The 17,728-nt window shown below is 38.6% G+C and overlaps 1 protein-coding gene across 1 annotated transcript; it reads left to right on the top strand.

The window, feature by feature from the left end:
* Window positions 1-1,870: 1,870 nt before the first annotated feature.
* On the top strand, window positions 1,871-17,081 carry GV1. Its single transcript, XM_064692889.1, has 5 exons — window positions 1,871-2,048; window positions 4,542-4,594; window positions 15,579-15,775; window positions 15,838-16,138; window positions 16,599-17,081. Exons 2-5 carry the CDS (start codon window positions 4,592-4,594, stop codon window positions 16,947-16,949), a joined length of 852 nt encoding a protein of 283 aa, XP_064548959.1. The 5' UTR covers window positions 1,871-2,048; window positions 4,542-4,591; the 3' UTR covers window positions 16,950-17,081.
* Window positions 17,082-17,728: the final 647 nt, after the last annotated feature.

A 17,728-nucleotide genomic window follows, 5' to 3' on the forward strand; every position in this document is an offset into this window, starting at 1 on the left:
AACAATGCTAACTGTAGTAGCAATCAATTGATTCATGCATAAAACATGATGTAATTCTATATAGAGCATATAGTTAATGATCTTGCCACTTGCATCTTATCTCAGATCTAAGGACAGCCTGCTGCCTAGCCAATGCCAAGGTAAAGTTAAACTCAAGTCTCTAAACATATCTGTCTATTGGGAATAGTATCAAATAATTATTATAATTATTCATTCTCTAATTCCCGCTTAAAATACTATGATAAGCCTCAGTTTATGTGGCAGCAGCAGTTGATTTAAAATCCTCAACAAATCCCATATTACTTTTGCTGCAATTCTTTGAGCTGCTGCTGTGGCATTAAGATCAGCTGTCCGAAGGCTTGCCCAATCTGAAAACGCTGAAAATAACATAAATTAGCCTGCCTGTCACTTTCGATAGTTTACAAAATTACCATCAGATTATTTCGTCTCGAAAAATTCTCCCACACTCTCTAAGCCGCAAAAATATCAGCTTCTAGCGGTAGCTGCCACTTGGACGGCCCACAAAATCATCAGATCAATCATAAGCACATGCGAGCAACAACAAAAACTGTGCTGTAAAAGAAAAAAAAAAACGATAAAACGACCATAAATGCGATAGAGATCTTTTGTAAGACCTGTTTTGTCCATGCCGGCCGCACCATAAAATCAACTTGTCAAGCCAAAGCGTTTTAAGCAGACATTTCTGTTGATTTACTATTGGAACAAACACATAATTGCAAAAACTTGTGTATGCTAATCGATCGTCCGCCTGATTGATATGGCTTTTTAATTATATTTACATTTTAATTATGGCATCTTAAGTGCCCTGAACCTGAACTACATACATAAACAGCCAATATTTGGCTCGATGTTTGCGGTGCAAATCGTTTCTTAATGTTTTTTTGAATGAGGAAATCCGATTTGGACATAAATCTTGCCAAGCGCATCAAAAAGCATTAAACAATTCTTTTGCAAACTCATAACATTTAATGGAAACAATTTGTACGAAAACAAAAATTGTTCAAATATACATACAATTTAAATTCGGTTTGCTTTTGGATGATATCATTCGCTGTACTTAAGATGTGCCAGGAATCGTTTCCAGAGGCGTTGACAATAGGGCAAACCTTTTAATTGGTCGGCCTTCAGTTAATGCGTAAAGTGCTGAAAAGAAATACAGACTATAAGCCTATATATATCAAATTTCAATGTCGCGCACGTAATGACAGCTAAGCGGTAGGCCTTTTTTTTTTTGGCCAGCCCAAAACGTTTTGGGGCCATAAAGAGGTCGAGGCTATTTAAAAAGAATGCACGTGTTGACAATACGAAATACATAACTGATCGCAAGCGGAGCATTGGCCAGACATTTTGGCATCCTGTTCGGCGGGTTCATAAATAAGTTCCTAAATGCAACCAGCATTAACATATTTAATGTAGAAACTTTGCCAACATCTGAGTGTTTTCTCGTGCTACATATATTCCAAATTAAAATATATATTCTTGATTAATTAATACAAAAAACAAGTAAATACGATTTACGCAGCGCGCTTCAATAAATGCAAATGACCATAATACTAATAATAATGAAAAGTAAAAATAAAACAAATCGCACGAAAATCGCAGCTATATGTCCAGCCGGAAGCTGCCCTAGCAACATTTTGCACAGGCACATATGGAAAACCCGCTTTGTCAACAATGAAAAACCAAAACAAAAAACCAAAAAAAAAACAACAAAAACAAAATAATAATAAAGAAAAAAGGCAGCCGAACGGCCCGTCGGCAGCGGCTCGTGCTTCGTGTTCGTCTTTGAAACCAGCTGATGAACAGCCGCAGTCGCAGTCGCAGTCGCAGTCGGGAGACCTGAGACCTGAGACTTTATGCTGATGCTACCACAGTTGCTGCTTTCAGTGTGGCCCGTGTCTCCAATGTGTTTTGTCACGCTTTAAGCGCTGTCCTCGGTACAAAAAACAAAAAAAAAACAGCAACAAACATTCAATAACTCAGCAGCAGCAGCAACAAACACACAACAGCTAAAAATATCAGCAAAAGTATGTGCAGTGTCAACTGATGATGCAAATTGCAAAAATAAAAAATAAAAATAACTATCAAGTCGCATGGTGTTAATTATGACACACACACACACACACACACATGGTGTCGTTCTAACAGAGTGCAGTGCATAAATGTTGTACAATTTGAACAAAAAAGCCAAAAGCTATAAAAATTCCTGGCAACAAAACAAAAGACTTAGGCAACAAACTTGCGTGTAGCAATGCAACATCGCCTGTGGGCAGACAGGCAGACAGGCAGCCACAGCCCAAGCCGCACACAAAAAATGAGAGAAACACTCAACTGCTGTCAGAGCCGTGTTAAATTTATGCATAAAAATAAATCAAAGCCAGCCAGAGCCTGAAAAGGAGGCGTTCTTGTCGCTGTCTTTGTCGCTGTTTCTTGTGGCACGCACAAAGCATTTGTCTAAACGGAAAAATCTAACAAAAAATTGGAAACAGCAAAAACAAAAATGTTCAAATAATATTTTTCAGCAATGCTGCAGCTTTAAGGCCACATAAATCAAAATGCGCCAATCTAGGTCCAACAACAAACAAGCAAAAAAAGGAAGGGAAAAGTTAGTTAATTGAAAAAATGAGAGAAAAATATACACAAAACTCATATCATGTGCATAATAACACAAAATTAAACGCCTTTTTTAATAGCAAACAACATTGAAATGAGTTAGTTTTTTTTTAAAGGCCTTTAGATGCATAGGCAGGCACTCACTTAAATATATTGTGTTTATGCTGTTTATAAGCCGGAAACTCTTGCTCACACGTGTGGGTAATTGCAGCCACTTAGTTATGAGTACGTTAAAATTATAACTAAGACTTCTTAAGAGCTGGCTAATTTTCATTTATTATTTTTGAATGAATTTATTCAAATTAGAGAGAGAGAGGGAGAGAGGGAGAGAGAAGTCGAAACCAAACGTGATTATAAAAGGAGTCTATATAAAGAGTTGAACTGGAATGCAAATCTAATCGAATTCTAGTTCTAGTTGGTACTTGTTCCAGTGCAGCTGAAAACAAGTTAACTCAAATAATTAAAACATTAACTCATCTTAACTAAACTAGTTTCTCGAGTTAAAGAAATAAAACAAACCAATTAAATATATATATATGTAAAGTTCTCAATACCCATTTAAGGTCAACTGCATGTGGCTTACTTTACACCTTAGCCGCACGTCTTAAAGCCATGACTTTATTAGACCATAAAGTTTTGGCTCAGGGATGTTTCTCAGTCGTATCGAGCGCCCCCTACAAAATCGCTTGCGATAATATATTGGCCGGGCCGCAGTGGATACATAGTCACGTCTGGGCTGCAACCATGAGACATACCTATTTACACATGGTCAGCACACAATAATTCTTCTGATTTTTTTTTTTGGTTGGACTTTAAAGACTCTTGGATATTTACGATGCCGAGTGACAGAGAGACAGAGACAAAGACTGAGACCGGGACTGAACTTAAAATGCGTGGCATGCGCGCACATTTGGCTGCATTTGCGACACTGAAAGACAACAAAAAAAAAAAAACTAAATCCAAACCAATTTAAAATTACTCGCACTTTTAAATTTAAAAGCAAGCGCAGAAAAAATTGTCATTTAAATTGTTATTTACGCATGCGCGTCAGATCGCGGCAGCGCAGCAACGCAGACGCCGACGCGGACGACGATGCCGACGCGGACGCCGACTGCGAGGCGAACAACAACAACAGCAAAAAATGTTTGACTAGGTCAGTTTGAAAGCATACGAACGGGGATTTTATTATCAGCTGTCATTTCGGCACAGATCTATTTACGAGTGCCCGCAATTGAGACTGCAAATTGTCAGCGTCACCAATGCAAACAATCGGAGCAATCTGATCAATTTCGACGACGACGACGACATTCACTGTGACACTAGGGTCCAGTACCGTCCAGTGCAGGCGGGCCAAATGCTGATTGCATAATCAGCGGACAGTTCATTTGATATTGCTTCAAATCTGATTTGATATTTGTCGCATTGAGCGTCATCGTCATTCAATATGCGAACAATGCCGCGCGTCTACAATTACCGGACGACCAGGCCAGAGACTCGCCAGACCGACTCCAAGTCGAACTCGTAGTCAGTCTCTCTCTCTGCCTCTGTCAATGGAAAATGTTTTCATAACCAACTCTGTCAGCAGCTGTGTGCAGTGTGAAACTCGACTACAAACTAATCACAATCATTATAAACATCTAAAATAGAGGACAGCAGCACAAACAATTACATGTGCATTAGAATGTGTAGATGTGTGCGAGTGTGTGCGACTGTGTGTGTGTGTGTGTAAATCTTATAAATTTAAAATCAAATGCCAAAATAATTGCAACGACAGCGACCCTCAAAAGCGACACGAATGAATTAAAATATTGATATACATATATGTTCACATTATGCGTACAATTATAACAATTAAATATTAAATAACAAACAAACAAAAAAAAACAATTCATTTCAAATATTTACAGCTGAACGGCTTGGAAGTTTTAAATTTCATTAAAAGTTTTAAATTACAAAAATGGTGAGTACAACAATAAATGCTTTTATTTATTACTACTATTTATTTATTAATGGCCAATAAAAGTGATAAATAATTAAATAAGAAATACTTTGGGCTTAAAATACAAAGGGAACAATTCAATTACATTGCCTACAAAGATGCCGAAAGGCATTTTGTTGCTTGCTGCTAATCAAAAGTTTATAAATAAAGATCCATATGATTAATGTTCTGGAATGTGCTGCGGGCTTTCGATTCATTGACTGCAAGCCCGGTGCAAACTGGATGCCAACACATACAAATACACTCAGCGAAACAATCGTGGTACTCAGCTTAAGTACGAACGGAATTGAATTCATAACGTTTTGTGTCAAAATTTTCATGTTGACAATTTTGTTGTTGACGGTTCTTAAATTAAATGTGAATCATGCTTGATTTTAAATTTGAAAAAATATTAATAAATACTTATTAAAAGATTTTGCGTGCCTGAAAATAGCCTCAAACATTTTTCGTCATTTCTCAGATTGAGTTCTAAACTTCATTCTTGTATTTCGAATATTGGGGAAAGGTTTTCTATGCCTGAAAATAGCCTAAAACATTCTTCAACATTTCTTAGATTAAGTTCTATGAAGAATGATATTTTATTTGTAATATTCGGGATAGATTTTCTAAGCCTGAAAATACTTAGTTGCATAAGTTTTAAACTTCATTCTTGTCGTTGGAATATTCGGGAATTAGAATAAATATTGTACTTAAGTGGATCTTGTCAACCTTTGTACTTGAGTTGAGAGCAAATATTGTGGTTTTTTGTTTTTTTGAGTACAACACATATGTATATATATTTTGTAAGCACACATATGCCAGAAACAATTTCTCACACTTTTATTCGAAATTAAAATATTTATTAAGCTGCACAGCCGCACGATCTGATTTAATCAGCAAACGTAACCACAAAACAAAAAAAAGGCACACACACGTCTCGACTGTAAATCATGATGAGAAGGCAGCCACGAAACAGATTTAACAATGCCTTAGAATACGAGAATAGCCATAAACTTGGGATGAGTTGCGGCGGCGACATATTTACGCAATTTTGTTTAACATTAAACCTGAGCTATACTTAGTTTATTAGAAGCGAGTTCAGTAGGGGTGCTCAGGCTTTGGTTAATTGTTTTTCGAAATTTGTTTTCATTTTGTTTTGTTTTTCGCTCGCACAAAAACAAAAAAAATCAATTGACTAAAGGCAATGACCTACAATTGTGTTTGCTGTTGTTGTTGTTGTTGTTGTGGTTATTTTTTGTAATATTCTTTTGTCTACATATTGTATTTACCGTTGTTTGTCAGAAGCTTTTGCCGATTTATTGACAGCTCAAAGCTTTCGTGCATGTCGCTGGGTTTGTGTCTTAAGTCTTTTGTTTTGCACCTTTTGCAGATGCGCACCGGAAACGTGTTTTGTGTGCTCTTGGTGAAATCAGCGTCATTAATTGACAAAATGTACAAAAACAAATACATACCCATATTTGTGCAACATCATTTAAGTAATTAACGTTTCTGCTTTTATGAGTTATTTTTTTTATGATTTTGTATTAAATGCTTGATTTTTTTGTTTGTTTTTTTTTTGGCAATTTATATAATGAAACTTGCAATGAAATACGAAAATAACTTCCTCAAATAATCTCATTAGATTAAGTAAGCTGTTAGTTAATCTCTCATGATTTTGAAATGGAATTTAATTGATGATACGCTTCGCACTCTTATCTAAATGCCATTAAACATTTTGTTGCCACATTGAACACAATTTGTCAGCCAATTAAGTGATGGGAAATGAAAAACAATACCCATTAACATTAACATTTTCATTGTTATGCTAATTTGTTTAGGGCCTCTAATAGGTTGTGATTATTAATTTTTTTTTAAATAAGAAATGATTCGATTTTGATAGACATCTTGTTTGGGCTGCAAACTGAAATTGTGTGCATATCAAATTATACAAATTGTTAAGTGAATCGTTTACAAATCCGCACAAAATGCATATTTTATGCAAACGTAAATTATGCAAATTATCAGCTCGGCTTGTTTGTTTTGCTGTGACCCACAGCTGGAATCAATAGTACACTCAAGAAATCAAATGCAGCATTTGAATGGGCGGCCAATTTAGTTGGCCGGTAACGGTAGCACATTGACCTCTTGGCCAGGGCAGAGCTGCAGCAAACTACACTGCACTACACAAACGCTGCACTGGGTCCATTGTTGTATGGAGCTGGAGCCGAAAGCAGTTCGATTTATTTATTTATTTTTACATTTTCACAACACAAATTCCAGACAGACGTCGAAAAGTTCAAACAGCTAAGTGCCTGACAGGCATTAACTTTTAGGTCTGTAACCGTTGATTAGCAGTGGTTGTTGTTGTTGTTTTGGTTGTGGTTGTTGTTGTTGTTGTTGCAGTTGCGTTGCAGATTTATGATTAGCGCCCAGTTAGCCTCTGAGCCACAGCAACAGCAACAGCAACAAAAGACGCAGCGAGTGCCCTACTCAAAATGCAAGTTATTATGTTTTGAAGGTTTTTCTCTTTTTTTTTCTGTTTTCTTGTGATTTTTTGCGAAACAACGGTCACGCCCCCAAATGCCACAAATTCAATGAGCCGTGCTGATATCAAGCTGACCAATCAGACCTGCAGCCGCATTAAACAGACAAAAAATGTCGAAATCTATTATATTTTATTGCCCGATGATGCTGCCTGCCTGCCTGCTGGCAGTTGGAATCTTGCGTCTCTTAACAGAAGACTTAAGCTTAATTGCTTTTAATTAATTTTTGACACGGCAATTGCATGTTTCAAGAAATCATCGTAGAGGTCAAGCTTACACACAACTGCCAACTAAATACATGCATGCACATACATGCACACATAAAGAACTAGTCACACCTACAGCAGCAGCAGCAGCAGCAGCAGCAGCAGGCATTGAGCTGTCTGTGTATTCCATGGATATTTGCCATTTCATTAACCCCATTGCGCTTGCTTGCCAAAAAACAAGGTATTTATTTTATTTATTTTGCCAACGTAATTGAAATCAACATGATGTCTATTTATTTATTAGCTTATTTTTATTTTTTTGCATTATTTTTGTTTAAATTTCGCTTATTATTATTTTTTTGGCTGATTGACTCCCACGTATCGAGCTTGGATTTGACTTTTGGCATCGCAAATCATTTTTGGGCATCACAAACTTTTGTTGTTTTTCTCAAATATTTATAAATTGTATTTATTATTCTTTTGTTAAGCAAATACGCAGCTGTGCCTGGGAACATGCTGGCAATTAATCAAGCTATTCGTTGAAGAATTTAAATTGTTTGATTTGTCTGGTCTGGTGGTCTGGAAGGCGGGCAACATTGATGAATAAAGTGAAATTTGGCAAAGTTTGTAGCCATATCCACTGAAAAGATGAGTTGGCTTAAAACTTTATTTTTAGGCAGACATTCTAAATTTAGTTTTTAGAAAGCTCAAGACCCCTCAAGACAGCTTGTACATTCACTAAACAAGACCAAATCCAAATTCACGCCAATCAACTATCATAAGTCAAGCATCTTCTGTAGTGTGCGATGCACGACATCGACACCATCACCATCGTCATCGTCGTCATCGTCGTCGTCGTCGCCTTCGCCATCTTCATAATTTGTGATCCACTAAAACACTAAAATACTTCAAATACCAACAACAATTGTACATAGGCAACAACATTCAAAAACGTGTGCGCTCAAATGCCTCACAAGGTTGTTTTGTCGGCGCGAGAGACAACAGACTTGTTGTATTATATGGTTAATAGCTCGGGTTGGCCAAAAGCTGACGAGGAAGCCGCCACCGAATGGAACTGTGTGTTGTACAATGCGAGCAATGCAGCGAATCGAAACCCAAACCAAAATCTAAACATGTTCAAGTGCTCTAGGCGAAAGATAGAGACTCGGAGATATCCTGTGCCATTAAGTATATTGGTATTTATGTTTTTCTTTTTTACATGCAGAGTACGGAGTTTGAGCATAGTGGGCTAGGTGATGTTTAGGGATTAGACGGAAGATGGAAAACTAACAAACTGCGCACTTTAGCTTATCTCGGCTTTACCTTTTCCCTCCATTTGAAAAATTCAACTTTATATAACTTCTTTACTTATGTTCCGATATTTTCCATAATTTTCAGTGTTTAAATATTTCATCAAAATGTCCGCAAAGATTCTTTCCCATGTGTTTAATAAGGAGAGGAGTGGGAACATGGTAGCGTGGGAAAATTTAAAATATTCGCGATCTCAACAAGAACCTTCATATCAAATTTTGCGCATCTAACTTATAACTAAAATTTGTCTTTCGATAATTTGAAAAAAACTTGAAATTAAGAGAAAACTTTTAAAATAATATTAAATTTACTTTTAATTATATATCATTTTTGGTTACTTAATCTTAAATCTTAAGGAGATAAGAACAAAGTGTTTCTGCAGAAGGAGAGACAGATAGATAGATATGACTATATCAGCCTTCATAGAATGTGGCATTCCTTCTTCTGTATCTCAACTACATTTGCACAAAAGCATTATACCCCTTTCTGGCCATTTTCCATAGCTAGGGTATAAGAAACCGATCAATGACTAAGCCCATAGGCGATCTAATGCCAAATAGTTTGAACAAATGTTTCAGCTGTTAAAATGTGAAACAAGTTTGCGTTTTGTTTTTTCTTTTGATTTTTCTTCTTTCAAATTGGCCAACATTAAGCTGTGACAAACGAGCGCAACCGCGGTAAATGTAACTAACTGCCAAAAACTACGGCAGCTATCAAAAAAATAGTTTGGTGTTAAAAAGCCATGTCAAAATTTAACGCCAGCTTTGACGAACAGGCGGGGGGGGCGGGCGGACGCTGCCGAGCTGTGGGGGCGATGTGTCATGTTGTTTGTTCTGGCCACAAGGTCGTTGGAGCACGCTGCGCTAATTGATGGATGAATTGAATGCAGTGAGCGACAATTTGCCAAGCCTTGAACTTCTCCACTGACTGGAGGATGACGACGGCGAAGAAGAAGCAGAAGCAGAGGAGAAGCAGCCAAGACTTTCAACTGACTGAGCGGGGGGCTAGGCCAGGTCAATGGTTAGCCATGATAGTCAGTGTATTTGTTGTCGTTGTTGTTGTTGTTGTATTTTATATGCAAATTAGCCACATTAACCGCGACGTTGTAATGCAGCAACTAATTACCAGACACGCTTCGACTGTTTGCCTGGCAGATGAAGTCATTTTGTTGTTGCCATAAACCCTTTATTTATAGCTGAGTGTGTGTGGGATTCTCGTGGCGGTGGATAAAGTAAGCGTCAGCTTCGCTCCAAGCGTTAACTGAAGGTCAGCCAGACAGACGGGCAGACAGACAGAGGGGCCGCAAGACAGTCAGTCAGCGAGTCAGCTGGGCCTGAAGAACACGTCCGTCTGTCCATTTGTCCATTTGTCCATCTGTCTGACCATTCAGTGATCTGCCGGATGTCTTCTTTGAGCTGCTCTTTGCCGATTCAACTGTTTGATAGTTGCCTTTTGCGCGAAAAAGCGATTAAGATGTAAATTTAATGACTATGTGTACTGTAAGGTTACCAGGTTGTATGCTAAATTTATGACTAATATTTCAAATTTGACACATTCATAGCGCACACACCTTTACATAAAGTTGTCTTGTAAATATATATTTCTATAAAATATGTACCTATGAATGAACAAGCAACAATCTCGTATGTAAGCTGACATTTCCTGCTTTATTTTTCATTGTAATCCCCAACTTATGCTGTATCACAAGAAGTTTAATAATGGGTATGACGAGGCAGAGCTTATGAAATAATGTTTATCGGATAACTATTTTTAGTTTCCTTAACTTTAAATTAAGTAATACTTAATTGCTTTGAATAGATTAATCAGAGTAGACAGTTGTTGGGATTTGGTAAAATAACTTTTTATTTTAATATTCTTTTTAGATTTGTTTAAATTAAGTTCCTAGTTTTCTTGTGCTTTAATTTTATTTATTGATTCATCTCCTTTTACTCATTTACATTACATTTCATTTCTACATGAGCGAGACGAGAAAATTTTTTATTTTTAAAAGATTTTTACATTTATTTATCCCTTTTTTCTCATATATATTACAATTCTACTCGAGGACTTTGTGGACTTAAAAGCACACATTATACAGAAACTTGAGGCAAGAGATATTTTAAATTATATTTTTAAACGGTTTTTGGACTTGTCTGGCTCTAGGTCCTAGATTTCTCGTGTATTAAACTTGCTTCGTAACAAGTGCATAATACCCGATGTGAATGAGTATAAAAATTCTGCAGGCAATAAATCAAATATCAAATATCAGTAAACAATAAGAGTTGAATGAAATATCATTTAATGGCCTAAGGAAATGAAATTTGGCGGCTCATTACGAATTTAATTGTTTCAAGGCAGATCTCATGTTGAAAGTTATTTGATTAATGGTCCTTTTTTTTTATATTTTAACCACAATAATGCACCTTTCAGCTTTCATTGCTAACCATTGTTGATCTTTGATATTTATACCTTTGACTCACTTTCATCACCCACATTTGAAATAATTCATGAGCCAGTTTCAAATATTCATTTATTCCATTTATCATTATGCAACGGTGGCCCGCATTGTGCGCTTGCAAAACACGATAATGCATAAATGATATTTATTACCAGCGTTTAGTCATGCGCCCAAATATCCCCAATATCTAAAAAGAAATATATATATATATAGTCTCCATATCAATAAGTAAGGTGCAATTTAAGCCAGCCCGCATGCTGCAAGAGCCGCGATCTAAAAAAGTTATACAACAAAATACCAGCAGCTGACTAAAGCTGACTTATAAGGCCATGTCTGGCCGAATGCCCTCATGATAGATAGAAATAAATGATTTCAATTAGGGCGTTTAATAAATGATTATGGCATACTTATTATCGTATTACAATTTGAGCGAATCGTTAAATATGCCGGCACCGAATTATTTTTTATTTTTATTTTCTGTTGATAATGTCGTTTTTTTTTTTAGTTGTAGCTTGTAGTTGTGTAATAAAAGACAATGCGCATAACGGTTGGCAACGGTGTTGGAATCGATGCCAGATAAAAGATTGCCCCCGTCTGCTGGTGGACCACGCCGGGCAGCTGGCGCCCCCGCCTTGCACACTTTGCTCTGGCCACATTAAATTAAATCTAAGCTTGACCCAAAAACTGCAATTGTACTTAAACGGTTTTTCGGCTGCACAAAATTTCGCAAAAATATTTTTCGGCATTTTTCTCCCTCCATAGTTTTTCTTTTTAACTTGGTTTCTTTGACTAAGCACTTAATTTGCAGCTAAGGTAGCTGAGAAACTGTGGTTAACGCAAACGGAATGCCGGCCAAGTCGGTTTGATAATAAATGATTATTTTCGTGCTAAACTGCGTTAATCAAAGATAATGATAATGCCGCGTAATGCGCGCACTGCGGCTACGTGTACTCGCAGCATTTGTTATTGATTGTTTTTAATTAGTGGGCTATTGTCGGCTCTTGTGGTTAGAATTGAACCCGCCCCAGCCGCCTTAATCGCCAGATCAGCTCAGCGCCTTCCTGCTCATTACGCCAAACAGACGCTGAAGGAGGCGGCATCAGAGACGCAGACCCGATATCAAAGAAGGAGTGCCGTCCAATTAATGCGACCCAGAGGTGCTCCACCTTTTCACATGTGCACGAAATCGCAGTTCATTCAACCGGGCTGGTACTTAAAAATACACACATTGCGGCGTAATTCTGGAACTTTGATTAGGCCGCCAAGACACGCACAGCTCCCAGCCTTTAATCCCATAAGTCCGACCCAAGTCCATTGTCTGCGCTCGCACTTTAATTAACATGATAAATGCGAAAGCCGTGAGAGTTGGCAAAGAAAACTATGCGAAGGTTCAGATAAGGCTACACACTGGAAAAAACTCTATTCAAATTAAAGAACAGCTCAGCAAAAAATATCTTCAGAAATTACTTGTATTGTAAAAACTACAAAGACAGCAAGAGCTCATGTTTTCGCAGAGAGACAGATAGAGGGAAAGAGAGAGAGGAAGACAAATTTATATTTACAATTCTTCTTTGTGTCGTATCCGTAAATGACAACGTCAACGCAACGCAGCAGACTCAAATAGAGTTATAGAGAAAGAGGGAAAGACAGAGGGAGACACACTTGTATTTCCAATTCCTCTTTGTGTCCTATCCTTAAACTTTATTGGCTGCATATCATGGCAGCAGCACTTTGAAATGGAAATATAAATAGATTTGAAATTGGTACTGTTCATTTTTGTAAAGTGTACTTATGTTTGAAGCTAAGTGAATTTCAAGTTCAAGGCCATTGTCATTATGTCTCGGAAGTGACAAGAGCCTAGACAAGCCAAAGCTCTGATCACCATTGAGTGGCCCCATTGTTATGCAACATTTTTGATGCCGTCATGCTACTTAACAACAAGTCTTGACAAACTTGAGCCGCCCGGCTCAGGCGCTGGCAACTGCGCCATTCAATTATCTCATCGGGGGGTCTTCGACTGTTGCTTTGATCTTATTATTGAATTATAGGATCGAGTGTATTATTTGAATGCACGAATTTGATATGCAGCTGAAATAATTAAAGTGCCTGACCGATATGATCTTTATTAGTTCAGGCATTTTTATACAACTTAGTCTGTCTTACAACATCACCAAACAGCTTCCAAATAAACTGAACTTAATCTAAGATTTCCCAATTTAAAAGAGCCCCTCGCCGCTCATTAAATCAGTAGGTAATGAACCGAGCCATAAAAAAGAGACTCTAAAACGGACATTACTTGCATATCTTGCGCGGCGAATTTGGCTAATCGATCACAGTACCTGAATACACAAATTCCTGTTTACTATGCACAACACAATGTCGACATGCCTGAAATTGCAATTGTTAATTGTTATTATTTTTTTCTATTGTTACCTTGTGCAGTCAGCAAAATAATATAAATATTGCAAGCACAAAAAAAAAGCACATATGTAGACATACCCTAACCGATTATTTGCTAATTAACTGATTTATAGGATCAGTAAAAAGCGGTTTCTTGGCCATGCCAACTAGAATAGAATCGATTTGCAATATTGAAATGCAACGGTTACACGATTCAAATTCAATTCAAAGACTTGCCAACTTTATTCATTGTGACTTGAAGTCATAAATATATATATATACGAGCACAGCAAACAGCTTAACATATGCATGGCAATTGTTCAAGTCGACATATTCAATTTGCAAGCAACAAAACCCAATTCTCATCTTCGCGACGAACCGAGCAAAAACAACAACAAAAATAAAAGAGGAGCAGTCACTCACCCACACACATACTCACACACACTCACACTCGCACACACACACATGCTCGCATGCAGAGCAAACGATACTGCGGTGCATTGGCATATGCTGCAGGTGGCATCGATAAATCACTTTGGTATCGATATCTTTTTGTGCATATTGTCAAAAGCGCCGCCGATTGACAAATTGGCAACAGGCAAATTTGGCCAAGGAGAGCGTCGTCGTTGTAGTCTGAGTTGGCCACGTTAAGACTGAGAAAACTATAATGTAAAGTCTGCGACCCCTTTCCGTGCGACCCCTTTACAGAATCCCCTTCGATTAAGGTTTAGCACCTTTTAGCTTATTGCACTTGCTTTTAATACCCTTGTAGGGAGTATTCAACTTTTGTCAGGAAATGTGTTACGCTTAGAAGGAAGCTGATGTATATATGTTCTTGATCTATATGAACAGTCGAGTCGATATAAATGTCGAAATAGGAATGATTGGTCTTATAAACATCAGCTTGTTATCTTATCGATCCATATTAAGAATCGGGGGGAAAAATGTATTTTTGTATAGAAATCCAATCTATGCAGCTGCACTATTCTCTTAATATATCGAAAAACTGTATTTGAAAGCACTTCTAGCCATATAAGTGTATAAGTTCTTTGGCGTGCCGAAGTTAGCCGTTCCTTCTTTTTTTTTAGTGATCGTTTTTGCAGCATTTTTGCTGCGTTTGAAAGTTCATTTCCATGTTTAATGGCCCGTAATTGATCATTAGCTGCAAAAACACTTGAAAACCGGTGACAATGTTCACAATGCATAAATAAATACTAAATGGTCACAAGCTTAGCTCGTACATTTCATATACATAGTAATAAAATTAATTCATAAAAATAAAAAATGTTGGACAATAAAAAGACTCGCGCCTCTAGAAGGCATGAATGCAACCTAATTAATCAACATAAATCAATTATCTAACAAACCAATTCAATTAACAAAGCAAACACCGTCCATATATGGGTAGAAATATTTATCAACACGAATAAATCATAGACCAAATTGGAGACAATGACTTTGAACTTTTCAACATATAAATTTCTACAAAATATGCCTAAAATTGTGTTAGTATGTTGAGAAATTTTCACATAACTACAACAACAATGGCAACGACAACAAACAATGACACAAAGCTTACAACAATTTGTGCCGGTTATTAATAAGTATTTTTTTTTTTTCATTATTATTTTACACTTGACATTGTTGCAAGACGCGTAATTATAAAATGATTATCGGGTTCAAGAGCAAAAATATGTTGGTTAATTTGATATTTGGTGGCATCTAACTATATAAAGCGCATTTAATTGGCAGCAGAGCGTTAAAAACGAATTCGATTACGAATTGGATTTTGTAAATAATGTTGCAATTGCATAAACTTTAAGGCAAAGTGAGTCAGTCACTATGAGACTGTGGCAGGCAGCAGCAGCAGCAGCAGCAGCATCAAGAAAATTTGTACACAACTTGTTCTACATACGTGTTATTGGGGGCGATTGCTTTTCAAGGCAATGCCTAATCGAAGCAATCACTGCAATCCATTACGATTGACAAATTGTTGCCACATCCATTCACTTTATGCATCCAACTATTTCTCTTTCTCTTTTTTGCAGCCCTCCCTTTGCCTGCTGCTAGTCATCTGCCTCGCTGCGTGCTGCCAAGCGATACGCGTGGATTGGGGCACCAATACGGGCCCAATTGTGCCGCCGCCGCCACGAACGACGCCCACGCCCCCACAGCAGCCATATCGCGAGCCGGCACCTGTTTGGGAGGATCAAAGCAACGATGTGCCCAACCCCAAGCCCTATGTGTATGTGCCTGCTGGAATTTTCGAGTCACGATTAATTTCACCTTTAAATGGTTTTTCTCTAGCTATGTGCTGCCGCCTCCGTCTCGCCCGCGCACTTGGGTCATACCCGCTGGCCCCTATGCGCCGGCCAACTACAACAATCTGCCGCCCAAGTACAACTATGGCCAACAGCTGGTGAATCCGTACAGCAACGGAGCAGGAGCCACGGGCACTGTCAGCGTGCCCGCGCTGGCGGCCCAGTATGTGCCCGGAGTGGGCATCAAATACACCGCCATTGTGCCCAGCAAGCTGCAGGGCAAATACAATGCGAAGACTAAGAAATACAAGGCCTACGAGAAGGCAAAATATGCGCCATGGAACTATGTAAGACAATATGATAATCGCAAGCGTTATCTGCGCTACTGATACTGCCTAACCTATAAGGAGTCGTCTGTCGCTTTGTAAATTGCGTGTACAACAACAAATTAAAGCCAAAAACAAACAACATACAAAAAAATGCAACAGCAACAACAACAACAACAACAACTAAACGCTTTTGACACTTTTGTAAATGCTTTTGCACAATCGCCTGTACTGTGCACACCCACACCCATGCAAATAGACAGACACAGAGACACACACACACACACACAGACACTGACACACTTACACACGGATAGACAGACAGACAACAACCCACCACCCACCCAACAGTCGCCACCACCACTCGCCACCACTCGCCACCAGTCGCAATCGCAATCGCATTTGCTTTCATGCTCATGTACCATGTCCCCACGTTCATGTCCATGTCCATGTCATAATCACATGCATCATCTCTTTGCAGTTGCAGCTGCTGCCGGTGGAGGAGAAGTCGCTGGACTGGCAAGCGCCAGAGCAGGAGGCGCACACCGAGCTGCCGCAAGACACACTAAGCTCCTCCACGACGGCAGCGCCCAGCGGCAGCAGCAGCGGCAGCCCAGCAGAGCTGACTGCATTAAATTCAACAACAACAACAACCACAACGCAACAGCCCACAACAACGACAACAACAACAACAACGGCTGCAACATTTGGCAATTATAAGCTGGCACATGAGAAGAGCGCCTATCTGAAGAAGCACAACAAGCTGAAGAAGCTGCTCGAAAAGCTGCAGGCACCCAGCAACGAGACACAACCGACGGCGACCTCAAGTTGAGCGTTGCACAGCGAAAATAAATGGAAAAATAAACATAAAATCAACGCAAAACAACAACGCGAATTTTACGTTAAGACTTGCCCCAAAATTTGTAAATACGTAAAAATAAATCGAATAAACATTTAAAAAATATACATATTAATAATAATAATAATAGCACATACAAGCACGCCATGTGCGATTTTTGCTAGGCTTCTTTGAATTGTCCAAAAATAACCGATTAGACGCTTACGTAAAAACAAAAGACTCAGGCAACAAACTTGAAACCTGCGTGCGTGCGCTGCAACGGCGTCAAATTGTGCCTTAATTGCACGCTGCATGGCAAAAGGGTAAACACTTATTTACACACACGCACACACACACAGATTGGCAAGGTGAGCTGTTGAGCCATGTTATGTTAACTGAAACCATGATTGGTACTTTCTTGAACGGCTTTTCATAGCTGGAGGCAAACACAATTAGCCCGCTCAATTAGTCAATAAGTATCAGCGGCTTCTGGGGGTCCATCATTTAAATGCCGGTCGGGCAGTTGATCACAGAGCGGCTCGCTGCCCCACTGGCGACCCTGACCACGGCTGCTGCTGCTGCCACGGCTGCTGCTGCTGCTGCAAGACATCATTAGCAGCCGCGAGCGGTCAACTGACAAGAACAACAATAAGCTAAGCAACTGCCGCTTATAACTGTGCTTTTTTTCGAGAGTGTGTTTTGGCCGCTAGAGTCATTAACCGGCGCTAATTTCCGTCGCATTGTCAACGAGTTTTGTTTTAACTTATTTTATT

This window comes from Drosophila montana, unplaced genomic scaffold, assembly GCF_035044405.1.
Source record: "Drosophila montana isolate Dmon_TW-CO22-7 unplaced genomic scaffold, ASM3504440v1 contig_3661_1, whole genome shotgun sequence".
Classification (NCBI taxonomy): domain Eukaryota; kingdom Metazoa; phylum Arthropoda; class Insecta; order Diptera; family Drosophilidae; genus Drosophila; species Drosophila montana.